Here is a 20,119-nt window from a genome sequence, read left to right as displayed (position 1 = left end):
GAATAAGCACAGCTTTTTCTGGCACATGAAGAGCTAAAAGTTTCAGAATCCTCTTGAAGAAATTGCAGAGCACAATTGCACTGTAAAATTCAATTGTTCAACTGTGCAAATTACACCCCAGACAGGTCTTATTTATTTTATGGATCCTATTTATTACTGTTCATTTGAGCTTTGTGTATTTTACATTTCTGGCAGCACATATATCTAAACAGATAGACTGCAGTGATTGTATTGGGCCAAAGGGGTTTTTATCACTCCCTAAGGTGAATGGTTTACCCAGGAAAATTGTATCTGCACTTCATTTAAAGTAAACCCTGAGGAAAATCCAAACAAATGGGGCATGATATGTTTATCTCTTGAGTTCTAAAAATACCCACAGAAGCCAGATTCCCAGTACAGAAGGTGTCACTGCGCTTCCAAAAGGAGATACAGGGCTTCAGCCCAGTCAGACTTTCATTCCCAAACAACAAATAAAATGACTTGACTATACTGGGAACATGATGAAGAAACACATTTTGTGCAAACCAAATATTTTCTCTGACTCAGATACCAAGGTGTAAGCTCAAAACAGAGAGGGTTGTTTCTCAGTTGAAGCTGAAATTGCCTAAGTATCTCACATACGATTTCTGTCCCTACCAATCTGAGATGCCTTTATTTTTTGTCTAGAGAGAAACTGAGACAGAAAACTGCTACACAGAAATAAAGCATCCGAGGATGTATTTGCTGTCTAGAAAATATGTAAATATGAACTAAACCTTGTGTTCAGGCAAGTGTTCTGGAGGGCATGTTTAAGGTTGCAAAGAAAGAAACGGAGCTACAAAACCTACGTTAAATGCACGTGTCTGTCTGTATGCCTTGGCATGTGTATACATCAACATCAACTCACATGTAAGAGGGAAGCACCAGAGCAGAAAATAGCCGTATCAACTTGTGAAACTACTCACTTCACAAAATGACCAAGGCATACCCAACCTTCTGATGACTTGAAGACAGTAATCAAGAAACATGCTACACAAAATTACTTTTCCTTTACATGCATTGCCTAATAACGTGCAGTATCACACATTATCTCAGAGAAAAAACATTTTCTGTTCACTCTTTTGGCACCAACTGCTACACTTCAGGTTTAATTTGTAACAATTGCAGCTATTTGTCTTTACAGTTCTTTCATCAACTGAACTGCATTTAAAAATATCCTAGACCTCCACCAATACAATAGTAATTTCCTGAAACATCTGAAACATCTAATAATTTTTGCAAATTATGGAACAAAGTATAAATGCTGTGAAATGACCAATTTCGATCTGATTAAATATATATGTCTGAAGCAGTGATTCATCAACAAGTTCATATACTGACAACATTTCAGTATGCAAAACATATGACACTTATTAAGCAAAGAATTCACATTTGCTTAATATTTGCTCTTTGTGGGAGGTTTCCTGTCTCACTCTCAGACCATAACAGACTCTGCATTTCACACAGCCAACGCTGAAAGAAAGCCTTAAACACAAAGTCCACAGAAGAGGAAACTGTCACATTTGCTCATTTGGTTTTCCTTAAGAAAATATTTTGAGAACTAATAACAACAGGTTCTAGTATTTTTTTTTAATTTGAACAGATCCGCTACGAATATCCAGAGCAGAATATGGAAAATGAGCAGGAAAACCTGAAAAGCTATACAATCTCGAATTTGTAAGAATATCTACTGTTTTATAAATCTGAAACCATCAATCAGACAGATGAACGCAGACAGAAGTACTCACAGATGGGACAGGGATACCAGGTCATTGAAAGAACCTTCGGGAACACTGGAAATATCGTTTCCATGGAGTGTCCTAGAAGAGGGGAGAAGCAAGAAGGTATCAAACCACAGAATTTGATCTGCTCCCCACAAGTGAAGGAATCGATGCTTAAGAAGGATATTTAATTTTGTTTCTCTGAGAGTTTCTATAGCTTCACAACTCATGAGCTTCCATGCATTATTACTTCTACTTCTAGATGTTGACATTTAAAATAATGATACAATCAGAATTGTTGGTGACTAATGTTTTAAATTAAAAAGGTGACATACTATTTATGCTATTAAAAGAGTATTGATGACAAGTAGACTCTCACATACAGACATGTATGCTTTTATAGAATCCCATTAGCTTGAAACACAGAAAAAAACAGAACAAGGAAAATAAGAACTGTGAAAGTTAAATTAAATATTGACTTCAGCGAGATCCTAGGAGAGAGGCAAGGGTCTGAGAGGGCAAATATAGCTGCACTTTCACATTCTAGTTTCCCATTCTTACAGTAGGAAATACCTCTTTGTGTGTTGTTTTTAAAATGCACTTGATAAATACATTTATGCTACCAGGGAAAGTACTTGAAATTAGTTGTTTTATTGCATTAGTCACCCTGCAAAAAGAAACTAACATTTTTTTAGCAGGGTTTTAAGGATTCTTGCGAAAGGGTTCTCCAGTGTTTCCAGGACAATTTAAGCAGCCACTTTATCTCTTTTCTAAGAAATTAATTTGTGTGTGTGTCACATAGACAAGCATAAACGGAAAGATTTTTCTTGCAGCTTGTAGAGCCCAATACATATATTCAAAGTGTCAGACACCAGAGTAAAAATCATTAGTTGTGATTACTTTTGGTTTTCATTGCAATTGCAACTGAAGGCCATGCTGCGAAGTAAGGCACCAGCACTCAAGGTTGTGACAGCCAAACCGAGAGGAAGAGCACTTCTTGCAGCACTGAGGGGATGATCAGAGAGCAAAACAGGCAGCAACAGATGAGTGTGTGGGAGGGCACAGGACACTGGGATGACTATTACGTAAAAACTATCCAGAAAATGCAGCAGAGAAGATATACAACCATGCCAGATTTTATTTTATAAATAAATAAATAAAATCAGCTATTCAGCTGCTGCTTCCTCCGTATCACTAGATAATTATCTGGCACAAAATAACATAGAGAAAAATATTGATAGCTTATTCTAACTTTTCTAGTTTGCATGTCGCTGAATACCAGCTTACTGCTTCACACAGCAACAGACAGAAAGAACTCATGAGGAACCAACAGGAGGAGCTTCTGCCGAATCTCACTAGCTGTTTTTTAAACAAAAGTTGGTAGAAAACTTGCAAAGGAAAAGGACATCAATATTTTAAAATTATATTTTCTTTTGCACTTCTCCCCTGAGCTGGTTCTGTTATAGCAAAACTAGTGTATTGTTTATGTCCTCTTTCCCAGCTCCAGGAATTGCTGTCAGTGCTCCAGACGTGGCAGAGGAGGGTGGAAAGCAGAAACTTGCTGTGTGTCAGTTTTGTAGCTGCTCTTTCCCTTGAGTCATTTATTTTCTAATTTACCTGGTGATTTGTGGAACACAGCAATCACATCTTATTTTTTATTTTTGTGACCGTACAGATGCTTGAAACAGTGCACACTGAGTTTGTTTAAAACAAAACAAACATCTGGCCCATGGAAATACACAATAGCCCCAGATGAAAATAAAATCATACCTTTTTGCATCCTTTCTTCCATTTCTCCGCCCTAACGCCACTATAAGCTTCACCATGGTCTACATGATGCCTTATAACTCTTCTGAATTCTACCTTTACATTTTGCCTTACACCAGCACACACAGAGTAAGGGAAGCCCAACTTCCCAGGAGAAGATACACCTTGTCCTGTGTCCTGTGAGCCTGGGCCGTGCCACGGGGCTGTGAACTCCATGATCATAAGCAATGTTACCACGATCACTTTTCACAGCTGCTCATCGCAGCTGCAGTTTCTATCTTTTTATTGTAGTGCAGTTTTTCTGCAGAACACGAAATCACAAAAGCTACAGCAGAATTACCCTGCGGGCATCCCTCTCCAGTTCTTCACACCAGTATATCAAAAACTCCCCCTTCCAACATCCCCATTCTAAAATTTTCATTTAAGCATCCCTAGGCTTTGGCTACTACTAATAATACTCGGATGTCCAAGCACTTACGCTGACCAGGAACAGGAAGGATATGAGCTCCCACACAGTAACTCCAGATAAAGCACACTCACTCATTCTATACAGACTGACCAGCTGACTGAGACGTACCCCACAGCTATTAAATAAGGAGTATTTTTGTTGGTAAGAGGATGCAAGATCAGGTCTGGTCAACAACTTGTCATCAAAGCGTTCCCTCCTTCAATGAAATTAGCATATTTAAATAAGCAGGCACTCATAATGAGCTTACATTATGATCTTTTAAACTACTTAAAGATGTGCAAGACAATTCTCTGAACAGACGGGAGAACTTATATTTATCTTCATGTCACGTCAGTTGTGTTTATTCTGTGAAGGGGTGCATTTTATTTCCTAGATGTCTTGGAAAATTTTTCCAAGAGAAGCTGAAGCATGACAAAGCCATCTATCTGTAAGGAGGTAAAACGATCAAAAATATAAAACCATTTGGAATGAACGGCTTGACTACATATCTCAAACATTGAGGTATATTTCATGGATGCAAATGCCTGCATTTTAATGAAAAAATCATGTCGGCAACATCATCACCCATGCAGCTAAACTGAAATAATAAATGCTAAAAAACTTAAACCCCACAATAATAAATTGAGAATTCAACAGTGCAATAAAATCTTTTTCCTCTTGGATCAACAACAGGAACATATTTTTTATACCAAAAATCATAATAAGCAAATGGTCAAATAAAATCTTAAACATTTGGACAGTTAAAGCACACACATTGGTGTCTGTGTTCTCCCTCAAAAGCACAACTTGTAGATATCCTCTTGTCTAAATCCTGGTAAGAAGCAGGGGTATGAATTTAACATGATGGGGATCTCCTCTCAGAGCAACAAACCACTTGAATTCTTGAAATACAAACTTTCTTCTACATGTAATCCACTGACTTACTGCTTTGTCTTCAGGTAAGGAAATGAACTAAACGTATCCTTTTGGTAACCTTTTTTTATTTACTACCTGCTCCCAAGTCCTGCCTCCTAGTCCATTGTCTTGTAATGTTAATTACTATAGGCACAAAGGGGATGCTATTTCACTAAACAGTCATCTACCTTGGAAAGACAGAAGTGTGGCCAAAAGCTTGGCTGAGCTTACAAAGCCACATCCCACCAAGGGCAAACACCTACACTGAACCCCGCAGGATGGCAAACCCCGCAGGAACCGGCACAACTCAGGTGTCAGAGGAAGTGGGGAGCCACAGTGTCACTGCTCAATGCTCATCAGGGAGCCGCCGTGTCACTGCTCAGTGCCCACAGCACCAGCGCCTTTTACAGATTTACATGGTAAGTACAAGGATTCATTCTGCAATGCAAAAAAACCTGCCCAAACAAACAAAGCCAAATAATATTTCTGTCAGGTCAATTCAGTGCAGCATCCAGCAATGCGAGTATACTGCCAAAAGTGGTTCCAATTGAGCCTGAAGAGCATTTGTGGTAGCCTTATCATCACACATATTACTATGTTTGTGTGAGCTTCGAAGTGCAGTAAATATCCATTAGTTTCCAGTAAAACTAGAATATCTCATGTTAGTAGAATATTCTGTAGTTCATTTTAGCATTTTTTTCATAAATATAACATGGAAATTTTTTAGTGATCCGAGAAAGTATTTTTATTTCTGGACTTTGACTCTTAATTAAATAAGGACAAAATGTCAGAAGTTGTAACACTGTCACACAATAAAAATAATCTTTAAGATAATCAGTTCACATCTCAGCTTTTTAAATCTGTTTACATTTTGCTTCTAAAAAAAGCTAAATTTGGACAAAAAATACCCCAAAACTAAACCAAAAAACAAAATCACAATTTTTCTCTGCAATAGCTTTGGTATAAAACCCTACTGATATTAACGTTTGCTTACTTAAAAAATTCTTAAGAGTCTATGTTGAAATTGCTCCCCAGCACCCTTTGGTTGCCATTATGGAGAGGCCGTGTGAAGACTGAAGATTAAAGGCCTGATTGTTTCAACACTGACAGATATTCAGGCTTAAACAGAAACATGTTGACTCTGCAGTTTTCTCAATTGCGTTTGTGCTGAAAAGTGCGAGAGGACAGAACCAGATATCTGTCGAAGATCAACTTCACCATACATCTATGATTATTCTGGTTTTCAAATACACATTTACTTTATTTACTACAGAGAGACAGAAAGTAAGGAAAACATACAGAATTTGGAAGACACAGAAGCCTGTATGAGAAGGGTCTGCTATCTTCAAAGGCATGCACAACCAATGGTAATGAGATGTCTATATTCTTTTTGTAAAAAAAAAAAAAAAATGTGGAAATTGTTTTGCTGATGTTTTCTCTTTTAAATTCCCCTGAGAATATGGATAATAAATAGCTGACAATAACAGATTTCACACTGTCACTCGGAAGCCATTTTCTCTCTGGAGAATTGATTTTTAATAACAACATAGATGACATGTGGCAAAAGTTGTAGCTGATACCAGAGTTTTGTGGCCCATAATAAATCAAATCAATCTGGAGGCTTCCAAATGCATGGAGCAGAGGCAGAGATTTCCATTTAGGCTTCATTTCACTTGTGCTGCTCTGTGCAAGACAGGGAGGGCCTCTCTTGAAGGAGGAGGAAGATGTTTTTTCAATTTGATTAGTACATCATTTAAAAAAGCCAACATGTAGCAATTGTTACTAAAATATTTCCCTTTGTTTTCTGTCCATACGTGGCCTGCAACAACCGAAGTGAAAAGACAAATTGCAGCTCTTGGAAAGAGTGAGGCATGGTCTATCTACACTGCAATTCAGGGTAAAGAGCCCCAAACTAGCTTTAATCAAGCTAGCTTGCATAACAGAAACAGGCCACAAGACAGCTCCATATGGAATAATTTATTTGGCCATGAAACAGAATATATTCCTCTGTGGCTGAATTTCAGGACTCATGTAACAGCTCAATGTGACCATCCTAGTGCACTAGAAATGAAGAGTCCCAAGCCAAACTTAAAACAACCAATCCAAATCACGTATCTTTCTTGTTTTTAATAATGAAAACTGGGAATGTAAAGCTGTCTTGTAAGTTAGGAGGTTGAAACCTAGACATCTATTTTACCACTCGGCCAAAGAGCATTGCCTTATTGCTTCCACAGTTGCAGTACTGCCGATGTTGACACCTTAATTCCACACTTACGCAGTCAGTGGACTGCAACCGTTGCTCTTTAAATTCACAGAAACTTCTGCATGTGAATGACATCTAACTTTTTTAAAAAAATAGAGAAAACACTGATGTGAAGTTTCAAAGCACTCAGGACATATTCTTCAACTCCTCTGCCCTGAGCTTTCAGTGTCCAGAGCTCTTTCTCCTTCAGCACGCTGAATAATCTCATCACAGATAAGCTATTTAATTTATTTGCTTTCTGTTTACTGTTCAAGTAATGATGACCCAACTTGTGTTGCTGGGCCATGGGGAGGAAGGTGGCTTCTCTACCTTGTCCTGACAGCTGCACACGGTGACACGTGTCCACACAAACAATGAGCAAACCCAGCTCAGGGTTTGTTTCTGATGGGGCAGGTGGGGAGCAAGAGACAGTAAATATGAGACTGAAGCAGCAGTCAGTCTAGCAGATGCCTAAGAAAACCTGGGGGGGCTGCTTGCTGCAAGGAACAGGCCCACAGCCCACACTCCGAGACGAGGTAAAGACAACGACTTTCAGAAGAGATTGTAAGCAAATTGTTCAATCCAGAAAGCTGCTAAAAGCAGCTACACTGGAAAGACAGAGTGCACAAAAGGATCTCCAAAGAAAGAAACCACACGTGGACATCTCTGAGCGTGCCACCAGTCAACATGAGGTGAAATCTTATTCGCAACTTAAAGACATTTGAGACAGGCACCTCAGCATTACTGGCGTGACTCACTCATTGTTTCAGTGCGGGGACTTCCAACTTGCTTCCCTTCAGATTACTTTCTTTTATGTAAAAATTTGCCTGCAGAAACCTGAATCGATAGAAAATATTCCAAAACCGCACAAGTTTTCAGTAGAGGCACTGCTGCTGAAGCATCCAATAGAAACTCACACTTGAAAACATCATCAACTTTTTCCAGACAAAGAGAAAAGTTGTTTCCCGTGGGGCACCCAAACATTGTTCAAGTAGAAGAGACAGACTCTAGGCAGCCTCTTGGAGGCCTGTTTTCATGATAGTCTTGTCCCTGAACTATCAGAGTAAAGTCATTCACCCTGCAAATATGTAATTGCTTCTTTTCAAAGTTTAGCATTCACCTGCTCTAGTCATTACCTGACATATTGCACCCAAGTACAAGTACATTGAAGCTAATTGTGTGAAAATATTTATGACTACTGGATCAAGTGAAAGCCATCTGCTCGTTAAAAACCTCCCTGCCATCAACTGCATTCTAATAAGCTGCAACTCAGCTGCATGCAGGAAGTGGTACTTACAGCACTCGGAGAGACCTGAGCCCATTGAACGCGTGGACTGGAATGCATCGAAGTCTGTTGTAACTCAAGATGCTGGGAGAATGAGAGAACAGAGTGACAACATTGGAGTTACAACACTGGATCGTCTTTGATTATTTCACTCCTAATTCAACCACAAAGAAGCACGGAATGCCACCTGCTTAAGTAACGAGACAGGTACTAATTGTTCAACACCTAGGATGGTGTCTGAAAAGCAATTAAAACCGCTATCAAAACTTTGGACTACTTACAGTGTTGATAACTGAGTCATGTTGCTGAAGGTGTAATTGGCCAACACGCTTATGCTGTTGTTGCTCAAATCACTGAAGAAACACAGAGAAAAATATAATTTCTATGTATGAATTGAGAAATAAGTCTTTTTAAAGATTACATAATATCTGCATCTAGAAAAAAAAAGCAAAGCATATCAGACTCCCCTAAAAAGTTTCAGGCTCAGAAATATTAAGGCATATTTCCAGCATATAACATTAAAAAAAAAAAAAGAAATATCAGTGAATATAGGCAAAATTTTTGAAGAAGGATAAATTAATAGATGATAGAACTGCGGGTGAATATTTACTGTACCAACTTGCTTTGCAATTTATTACAGGCATACCATTTCCATATGCTCTTCACACTGTCAGCTACTACAACAAAATTCCATTTTTTCATTTAAAAAAAGACTTTTAGGCTCAAACAGAACATTTTGTTTTGTTGCTCTCCCTTGAAAAAAATATTAGAGATGTTTCCAAATAAAACACTGTTTTAAAACAGAGGATTCCAGTTTTCCCTCCGTGTTGTTTTTGTCTGAGGTTGTTCTGCCCATTTACTTGAGTATCCACAGCTGATTCAAACAGCATTTGGAATTTTTTGATAAATAGTTCAGCCAAGAAATTTCACTCCTGTGTATTTCAGGGAGCAATTTACTGAAAAAAAGTCCAGTTGTGTGTCTGTCCGTATGACTGTTCATAGCAGAAACAGCTATGCAAATGTTCATTGCCTTAGCATTATAAATACTGCTTCACCTAGAAGAAATTAATGCCGTCTCCTCTGTTAACGACCTTTACAGCTTCGCAGAGATAAATCTGCCACGTGAAACTGTAGCAGCCTGTGTGAGAGTTCAGTCCCCTTGCAGAGGCTGGAAACTCCTGCAGAGGAAGGGTCTCTGGTGCTCCCAGTCACCTCGCTCTTTCTCCACTACTTTATTAACACTTATCGGCAGCTGTGGCCACTGTGAAATTCTTTTCAAATTCAAATTACAGAAGGTTTTTGAGTTTTGTGGGTCTTTTTCCCCCCAAATACTAATTATTTATGTTCCACCTACAACACAGTGCAGAAAGAGTCATGTAATTTTCTTGACATTGAAACCACGTGTTTCTTACATCAATGTCAGGTGTTTGAAGGCAGAGAGCCCCTTCGGCACAGCAGTCAGATGGTTTCCTTCCAGGTATCTGAAAAGAAGTCAGATTTGACAATTACACAAACACGTTAACAAGAACTCCTGTCACTCAATCTGCACCATGAATGAGGTCCAATGCACCGATGTCAGTCACTAAGGAAACTATCTTCGATTCATTGCTTTGAAACTATGTTTCTCCTTTAGGAGTGAATTATCTGACATGCAAAGCATTACAGTAGCTTACTTATTTATTTAAGACTTGAAATTGAATAAAGAATCTCTGGTCTACAGCAAACAGAAACAGCCATTTGGTTCTTCTATGACAGCAGCTGAAGAAGGGGAGAAAAACTGTGTGCCTTGTGCCCTAAAGTTAAAGTTACCTTTACCAAGTTTCTGTAAGAACACCGAGTGCTGACTGACCCTGTGAGGACAGTTTTTGTCTTGTGCGTGTAAGTTCCTTGTACAGTCAGAACTGGAAGAGGAGCCGCGCTTCCAGGTCCCTGCATTGCACTTACTCCAGTGTAAACACAAGGATCCATCAGTTTGATGCCACCTCCATTACAGCGATTCCTACTATGGCGTATGCACCCTCCTCACCCTTCCTTTTCGAAGTATGCTGGTATAGGAGGAAAACTTGGTTCAAATTGAAGACCAAAGACCAAGTTCTCTTTGAATACTGGCTCCTCCTAACAAGCACTAAGTGTATTTCAGAAAACAGCTTGTGTTTTCAGGGGGGAAGTTGTTTGAGACACCACTGAATGTGTCTCTATTGAGAGACACGCACGGTAGAACTAAGGACTTTTGGGATAGTCCTACATCCTCATTTTCCTGGAATACACTGCTTGCATTTTGCAGTTTTTCTCCACTGAAGAAACACGAACATTCAGTAACCAAGCGAAAAACCCTGAAAATATATAATACTTACCAAAAGTTTGCCCAGCAGAGCGCATGGGTACTCAAGACCCCACAGCTGACCTGTGGTAGCAATAGGATGTGGGGCTTTTCCTGTTTATTACAAAACAATAGAGGCAGAGCTGGAGTTCTTTTGCTCGACCTTGACTTTTGGGTGAAACTGCATCCCTGGCAGATACCAAGGTAATAAGGCTCCAGAAAAGTGGCCACTGCAGTGCCATGACAATGGCAAGATGATCCTCCAGACGTCTGCTAGGAGCCATATCCAACCTTCTCAGAAAGTACTGGGTAGGAGAAACGCACTTCTCCCTCCACAGGCGAGGATAAAAGATGAAATTACATTTCCCTTCCTTACAAGATACTTTGAGGGATTTTTGCTAAGGTAGACATGAGACAATGCAATTGATGTGGTATGTTTTGAAGGGTAATCAAGCGTAGTAAGGAAATGCAGCCCACAGACACCAGAACACTTAATGTGCTGCCTCTACTGCTGAAAATATAATCCGATAATCATGTTAAGAATTTTTATCCCACACATACAATTTCCTTTTTCTTTGGCAACAGACCTCACTATTCTGCATTTACTACAGCAAACAACAACAATAGATTATTGCTGTGCCGTACGTTCCCTCTCTACATTAACTGTAACAACGCAGAGATAGTTGTGTAAACTAAATCCAAGAAAATTTTCCCACAAACTTTATTTTTACATCATTTAAAAATAAAATCTATAAACACTAACAGAATTTTTACATAATACATTTTGTAACTGTCACATTTTGTTCCCCCCCCCCTTCTGTTTCAGCATAATGCCCTCTTACCATTTTCCGCTGCTTCAGCTCTCTCTTCAACTAAACTACTCCAACTAAACTCTCCCAGTCTGATGGTTATCCGCTCTGCCTGCGCACAGGGTCCCATCCAGGCAGAGCTGCCTTAGAGCATGCGGTGGAGCTGACCTACCTCCTGCTAGGATTAGGCTGGACAAGCGGGACTACAGGCTTTTGAATTTTTAATCAAAAGCAACTTCCTTTCCTAATGAAAGAAACCCCTACTGAACAAATCAATCGCTCCACTCACAAGGGTCACAAGCATGGAGTGACAGTGCTGCCCAGCACACAGTCAGCCCTTCCAAAGTAGCAAGGGCTGCTCTGCTGAGGCAAATTTTCATAAACCAGAGTATGGGTGAGTTATGCCACATTTGCACCTCCCATGGATATTCATATTCAGCAAGTGTAAAGTCACTTGCTGTATATAGATTAAATTTGGTATAAATTATTTTGAAAATGGAGTTCCTTGGAGAATTCACACCATAAATTGTTACGTGGAAGATCCTCGGAATCCAACCACATATGTTACTATTTCAACAGGGCAAATCACGCCTCATTCGCCCAGTCATGGTCTGCTATGGACGCGGCAAGCCGCTGGGAGTCTGCGCCTTCTCTTGCATCCCAGAAAGTTGCAAATCTTAAACCCATGCATGAGGGTGGGTTAAGGTTCCAGTCTGTATTCCAAAGGCAAAATCCAAAGGATTTCCAAAGGAAATCAAAAGCAGGTCGTGTATAACATATTTGGAAGCTTTATATGATCTTCCTTTAGGAAAGGAGACTTGGCTCTTGCAATGGGTTGAAATCTTCAGAAATATATTTTGAGGATATTCTCTTGTTGATCCCAATACGAAACAGCCTGCAACTTGAACAAACTGGTGATGGCTGGCCAAGGGTTTCCCCTCCTGCTTTGTTTTCTGGTGCAATCAAAAGTCACGGGTGCACATTTTAACCCAGCGCTTCATTATTCAGCCTAACATAGACATGCAGACCCTTGGAGTTAAACTCCTACAGAAGATCTGCTTTGAATAGCGTTGGATTTGCACTGCAAGCAATTTGATGGTTATATAAATGTGCTAGCAGAAAGCTGCAATACCAGTGGTATAATTTCTAAACAAACACAATTTTACCCTGAAAAACTAACGATAATATACTTTTCATGCATGTGTAAGAACAATTGACCACTGTTAAACCTATCACCACACTACACAAAGAATGGCAGTATTTTCTAAGAAAAATCTGAAAGCACATTTAAGCGTGATGAATTTGATATTAACCAGAGCTTTTAGGGCATAAGAACACGCCAAGAATCAGGAGGATCCGAGATGCAACCTGTGAAGAAACCGGTTGCTGGAGATGAGCTGCTGCCCACCACGGGCCAGGCCTCTGTCAGAACAGGGGGCGATGCCGGGGTGGCAGTTCTGCACCTTGCTGGGCTGAAGACGGTGTATGGGGGCTGCGAGAGGGCTAGAAGCTGGACACAGCGAATAACAGAATTACTCCTGAGGGTGAAGGGGCAGAGCCCAGTTACAAAACTGTGCATACTTATGTATGTGTATATATAAATAAAAGCCACGGATGAAGCTACAGACCCCCTGCCCAAACAAAACAAACCCAGCCATAACAGAGTAATGTGGAGAGAAGATGGTATTTTTAATTCTTTTCAGTCCTCAGGCAAAGGAAGATGATGCACATGGCATCTGGTATGCAAAGAAATTCTGGCATGAATGAAAAAAATGAACGTCTAATTTTAATGCTCAGAGTCAAGATATTAATATACAGACAGTCAGAGTCAAGAGTGGGTGTCAGCTGCCTTAATATACACACACTGACTAGTACCCAAAACAACCTCATTCACTTCCTAAAGTCTCCAGACTTTATAGTTTAAATATCAGATTGGAAATTGTTTTTTACCCCTGCGAACACTGCTGACAATCCTGAAGTCTCAATAATGACTTGTAACCAACAGGCAAAACTGAAAAAAAACCAAACACGTGTTCATGTTCTCATAAAATGCCACCAACTACCTAGTACCAACTACCAGCCCACCAAAGGCTTCTTCTAAAACACGACCGAGTGCTGGGGACAGGTAAGTGCTAGGCCAGGAGAGCTGGCACTGCGGGCCATGGCCATGCCTCTCTCCATGCCTGCACCGACCACGCCGGCTCTTGGAGCCCAGCGCCTGCAGCAGCCCTGGGGCTCATCCAGCACCTTCCACACACACTAGCGTCGCTTATAAAAAATGTAAAACTATGCATAAAAGATGACAGCTGTTCTTTTTCCAACTTGTCTATTTTTATACTGAAACCACTTGGATTGGAGGTGATATAACCAGCACAAGGTGCCAAAGCATCATGTAACAATTTGAATCGCTTGGAACCTTTTTTTGTAGCGAGATGTCTATTCAGCCATAAAGTCATGCTCACAGCAGCAGTCTGTGCTAAGAGAAGAAACTGGAGAGAGAAATCAGTTCTCAGGCAGTAATTGAAAAGGCACAAAGCTTTTCCTTTAATTTCTTTAAATATTTCATATAGAATGTTACATTACAAAAAAAGATGATACTTGAAAATTTTATGCAGCTCTAAAATTAAGTTATAGTCTAAACTTTTTAATGCACATACTCAACATCCTAAAATTTTGAGGCAAGTTTCATTTCCTAAAATCAGTGGTCTGGAAGAGAATTGGACTGTGAATAATGAAACATCCGCAAAGCATGAATTTTAAGAGCTTCAATTACAGTTTCTTGAGAAGAAACAAAATTCCAGTACGGATCTAGGTACAAATCTGGATCTTGAACCTTCTTAAGTTTGGGCAGTTTTGGACCCTGGATGTTGCTGCATTTGTGTGTCAGACCACAACCTACTGGTTTGGCACCCAGAAACATGACTGTGTTTGAGAGAAAAGTGAAGGCCCTGAAGTCAAAGTTACTTCTCTTTGTGCTGAAGTCACCTTTCCGATATGTACTCAAGCTTCATCAATCACTGAAACATTATTTGACAATACTGATACTATTTATTTTTTCTAAACTATCAGATTTGAAATGCAGATTTAAGTTCCCTGTTTCAGCTGTAACTAAAATATCCTTGTACAGTACTGCCTGCTCTCTCAATGGGAGAGTTTTCCTCTGCAGTGAATTAAGCAGGCTGTAAACCCTTTTATGACACAGGACCACGTAAGCTTAAGCTTTGATCTAAATTGTTTCTCTCCTTTATTATCAAAGGAAAACTCACTGTGTTAAGTCTGTGTTAAGGGTCAGTGTATAAAATAGTGCAGATTGCCAGACAAGCAAAAGCATTTGCGTTCTCAAGCAGATGATTTTCATCCCATGTCTCACTTCAGAGTTATCCCTTTGATCGACAGCAATATAGGCAAACTGAAAAATGGCACTAAATTGTTACAATATTCTACATTTATCATAACTAACTTCTTAGAGCATATTTATTGCAGCAATTTGCATGGCCCAGGTACGAGCCAGTATTCTTAGTCATAAGCCAAGAGAAATCACAAGTGCCTTGGGAGATAGAAAGGAGGGTTGAGATTGGTGGTAAATACCTCCAAGTAGATGTGGCAGCAATCGTACGGGAAGCAATTGTCAAAATCATCTTGGCAACTGGAGCTTCAGTTGAATAAAGGTGCCATGCTAAGGCCAAGGCAGCAAACTAGAGGTGGGGAATAAAAAGCTAAAAGACAGTTCAATGGGATCACTCGGCTATTAAGCAGGTCAACCACTTGTGAAAACCCTTGTGCCAAGTACTGAACGAGCTTGCAGGCTGAATGAACCTCACCGCCACAACAAAAAACACAAACAGGGCAGAGGAGGTTTGTGAGGAGAGAAAGAGAAATGGCAAACGTTACGCAAATATTAATACATATTAATATAAATGGAAAGAAAAATAATCACTAACAATGATGCATGGATGCAGGTCTTCCTAACAATCCCATCAGAGCTATCATATAGCTCAGTGTCATGACAACATTTGGAGTCTAGAGATGACATGATTAGTACATATTTATTCTAAAACACACCATGCTCATTATGTTACAGCTTATGCACACGCCGTCCACATAATTGCCTCCAATATTTTTCCCCAGTGCAAAATATTATTTGCTGTAGGTCCATAAAAGCAGCTGGATGCTGTCAGATAAGACTTTATTAGAAATAGACTATACTTTTGTGAAAAAAGAAAAAGCTAGTGTTCACACACTGAGGTAATACGTAAAAGGGAAAAGAGCATGGGAAATTTAGTTCAAGCAGATTGGGGGGGGGGGGGGGAAAGCAAAAAAGGAAAGCCTAAAACACTAAGCAGCAGCGAGGCTAAGTTCCAAACCAGCTCATTGCATGAACATTTTACTTCTGAACATCTGGACTAGAAAACGGAGTATGTTAAAAAAAAACCAAGGCTACTCTTCAGAGCAAGCAAGCAGTGGGAAAAATGTCGGCAGTACGTAAATATACAGCAAAGGAATTTGCAAGAAACAACATAGTATTTCCCTATTCCCAGGAAGCTGAAAGAAGGCTTGCCCATGATGATGGGGTTTGTGAAGGAATCGCTGGGAAACAGAAATTTCTTGCATCATCATCCCTCTAAAAAGCCAGGAAATTTAGTGATCTTTTCAACTCTATTCTAGATGGAAGCCTTCCCTGCCAAGGTAATCCCTGCTCCCAAGGGTGGTACAAACCAAACACAGGGATGCCTCCTGTCATTCCAAGCTCTAAATATCAAGGAGATAATGGTTTTCACATGTTTTGTCTATACACACATCCAAAACAGAAACTCAGGAAGAAAGCTGGAAGGAGCGAGCCTATGTCTCCAGTCCACCATGCAATAAAACACTGCTGGTGATCTTTTTTGCTGAGCTTAGGTACAGTGAAATTTGACCCAGCAAAGGGTAACGTTTTCCCTATGTGCCTGTGCAAGAGGTATGTTCATTTTTGCACACTGCTATTTAATACCTGTTACAATGAAAGAATTCCTGTTTTAAGACTATTTTAAGACCTCTAAAAGAATTTAAAAGAACTTCTGAGAAGGTTATATTCAGCCGTAACAGACTGGTTTACCTCAATACATGGCAGTTCTTAAACCATGTTGTATAAAAACACACTGCAGTTTAATAAAAAGCACTGCAGCTAATGTGCCCTGTAAATGAATACATCAATAATGGAAGTTTATAAATGTCAGACTGGTGCATTCATAAAAATTCCACTCAAATGCTCCCCTGCATCGTATCACCACTCAGGCCTCCCACAGGAGGGAGCTGTGGGCTGCCAGGACAAGGAGCTCTTTACGCCCTTGTCCTCTCCATGGTACGAGCTCTGTCCTTAGTGACTGTGGGTTTGTGCGAGTGCCTGGTGGGAGCATGGAGCCCCCAGCACACTGCCCAGAGGCCTCTGACATGAGAGCATGGAGCACGAAAGGCAGGGCGGGTTGGGGTAACACAGGGGAAGGGTTTCTAACCTATCTGTACCAGCAAGAAGGGTGAAGGCATCCCTGCCCTGGAGTCTCCTGTGGCTCTCTCTAGCCATGCAAAAGCCGTGACACCTTCTGCAGCAGGTAACTTACGTGCTTTTTGTTTTCAGGTGCTAAACAGCTATCCACTGCTACCACAGAAACAAAACAGCTTTAAGAAGATACTTCGGCCTTAGGACGCTTCTCAAGGGACCTAGGACTGCCCTAGGGAAATGGGAGTTTTTTGGTGTGAGTGTAAATAGATTGAACAGGATAAAGCTCTTTCACCCGTGCCCAGAAAGCTACTGGGCACTGCCAAGCTCTGGCAAGTTTTAGCTGTCCTCAAAATGAGTCAGGAGGTGGGGTTCCATAGGAGATGCTGTTGACCACAGCAGCAATGACAATTCTCAAACACAGAACAATAAAAATACTTAAGTTCACACTAGCAACTTGGGACCTAGATGATATAGTCCCTTCCAGATTGTAGGCAACTTCTTTATCTCTATCTGGAAGCTGAAGAAAGGCAAGTAAGATCGGTTATTTTAAAAAATTTATTTCATTCTTGTCACAGTTTCCACAAACACATGAAATTTTTAGCTTCAGTACCTGCAGCTCATCTTTTGGTACAGATACAAATAAGGAGCTCAGTTTATGTTGGTTGAGAGGAGAGTGAGATCAGGATTGAATTTTGAGACAGCTGGGACAGATTCAAGGTTGTATTTGCAGAACATGAAATATTCAGAGCCAGCCAGTCCGTGGCTGACTCTGTTCTGCTGACACATTTCTGGATTGAAAGCAGAAAGCCGAACTAGAGGCTTGCACAGCCAAGAGGCTCCTACTGAAGAAGACAGTCACGTAAACTCCTGTGAACTCAAACTGCTCAGTTCCAGGCTAATGCCCCATTTGCCAAGAAATAGCTTAAGAAATATAGCACTTTTCAAGAATGTGAGATTAATTTCACTCTTTTTGTGAAAGTTATGTCGTCAGTGTATCAGATAGTATCAGTAAAACTCAATATGCAAAATTTAAACACAAAAATTCCTCAGTGTGGCAGTGGAAATCAAAGAAACATCTGTGGTATCTTATTGTTGGCAAGTCATAGTTGAGCGCAATGAAACCTGAACAAGAACAGAGCAGAAACCACCTTGCAGACTTTTTATCACTGATGGCAACATAGAAGGCAATACAGGCCAGGATTTGGCTTTTAATTCAAACCACTATTAACCGTGCCCTGGCTCACAGTGTTCCAAAGATGTATTCATCAGCGCAAAATTTCCATGTTAATTTGATTTCACAGAATCACAGAAACTTCAGAGTTGGAAGGGACCTCTAGAGATCATCTAGTCCAACTCCCCTGCTAAAGCAGGATTGCCTAGAGCACATTACTCAGGGCTGCATCCAGGCAGGTCTTGAAAGTCTCCAGAGAAGGGGACTCCACACCCTCCCTGGGCAGCCTGTTCCAGTGCTCTGTCACCCTCACCGTAAAGAAGTTTTTCCTATTTACCACATACACTTTCAGTACACTCCTCCTTCAGCAATGAGGTCTTGTATTTGTGTATACCCCATTCCCCTACTGTGAGGGGAGTAAAAAGATGTGTATCTCATTCATCAAGCTGCCTGGTTACTAAATAGTAAAAAATACTAGATACTAATAAAAAACCCAGAATCAGATTTTAATTCATTACAAAATTCACTGACCGCACCAACTCACTCAACCAATTACTTTGACATAGAAATGTTGATGAGACTGTAACAGGTTTCAGTAGTGACTCACCTGGGATAGATTTGAATAAGGACCTAAAGGGGAAATGCTCCGTCTTTCTATTGCCAACTGTTTAAGCCAAGCAGTTCCACCAATATATTTTCTTTCCATGGAAAGAAGCAAAATCCAGTATAAAGGCATAGCGAGGGGTAGATGAAAAGACATCCAGAAAGATGGTTCTCAACTAGGATGAATTTACTTTACAATTTCATCTAATTATCCGTTATTTTAGCCATTTCATGAGGTTTGGAGAAAAGAATTCATTGTTTGTTTCCACCAGTGGCTTTCTTTTTCTTTTTTTTTGATGTCCTCAGAGGATAATTAGCTCACAGCTGCTTAAGTCAGGAACATATTTTCATCATCCTTTCAAACTGCCTGTTGTGAGCACAGGCTTCTCAGAAGCACTACAGGATTATTTGATGCTAATACATGTATTTGTTCCCTGCACACAGTATTAATGGGTACAAGGAGAGATAAAGTCTGTTCCCATTACAGAGCAATGTATTCAGTCAAGGGACAAATAAGTATAAAAATAACAGTCAAAACATATGGAAAGCACCAAAGCACAAAACACCAGTCACTAAAGTCAAAGGCAAAACCCCCAAGGACCTACAAAGCCTCACTATGATGTAATTTCATGAACTTCTCACAAAAGGAACGAGCTAAAAGGTAACTTACAGCTCAGTCACGTCTTTGGGAATTCCTTTGGGCAATATCCGCAGTCCTTTGTTGCTGCAACGTACCACCAAGTCCACACAGGTACACTGGGAAGGACAAGGAGGTGCAAGCAAGCAGCTGCTTTCATCGTTACCTGCAGAGGGAGAGGGAGGGAGCATTAGGAAGTCAGCTTTACAGCCCAAGGCCATGCCCTTTGAAGACAACTGCGTACAAGGACCAAGGAGGAACATCCCTGAATCCACAGTAACCATAATATTTTAAAGTAGAATCAACGCTTTGGATCAACCTCCCTTCATACAGGCTCTTCACGCAACATGAACAACAGTTCAAAAACTGAATAGCAATATTTTTAAATAAATATTTTTTTCTAAGGGTTATATTGTTCTCCGTAATTTTGCAAATTACAGTAAAATTAGTTACGTGAATCCCAAATCCTCCCTCCACCCCCAATGTACTAGCTGAAATGGAGGACTTGACCAGAACGTTGCCCTTAAATTCATCTAGACAGACAATATTCACTATCTACACTGCTTTAGGAAGATTATTTTTTTTTTAATTCAGCTTTTAGATGTTAATTTTTTACTTTTTAAAGTCGGCCTGGCACTTCATTTATCATCTGAATTGTAAAACCTCATTGTTTTTGACAAGGATAACCAGGCAAACAACAAACT

At 40.1% G+C, this 20,119-nt stretch overlaps 1 protein-coding gene across 6 annotated transcripts in view; it reads right to left on the bottom strand.

Annotated features, from left to right (window-relative positions):
* The window catches only part of SLIT3 (slit guidance ligand 3), a 521,231-nt gene that overhangs the window by 81,664 nt on the left and 419,448 nt on the right, over window positions 1–20,119 (bottom strand). For all 6 annotated transcript variants that reach the window (XM_063348618.1, XM_063348619.1, XM_063348622.1 and 3 more), the window contains 5 exons: window positions 19,449–19,581; window positions 9,809–9,877; window positions 8,678–8,749; window positions 8,409–8,480; window positions 1,767–1,838 (listed from right to left, as the gene is read on the bottom strand). In XM_063348618.1, coding sequence (XP_063204688.1) covers window positions 1,767–1,838; window positions 8,409–8,480; window positions 8,678–8,749; window positions 9,809–9,877; window positions 19,449–19,581 — 418 coding nt within the window. The remainder of the gene's footprint in view (window positions 1–1,766; window positions 1,839–8,408; window positions 8,481–8,677; window positions 8,750–9,808; window positions 9,878–19,448; window positions 19,582–20,119) is intronic.

This window comes from Chroicocephalus ridibundus, chromosome 11 (genome assembly GCF_963924245.1).
Source record: "Chroicocephalus ridibundus chromosome 11, bChrRid1.1, whole genome shotgun sequence".
NCBI lineage: Eukaryota > Metazoa > Chordata > Aves > Charadriiformes > Laridae > Chroicocephalus > Chroicocephalus ridibundus.
Note: the sequence above shows the minus strand (reverse complement) of the source record. Positions and strands in the feature narration are given on the sequence as shown.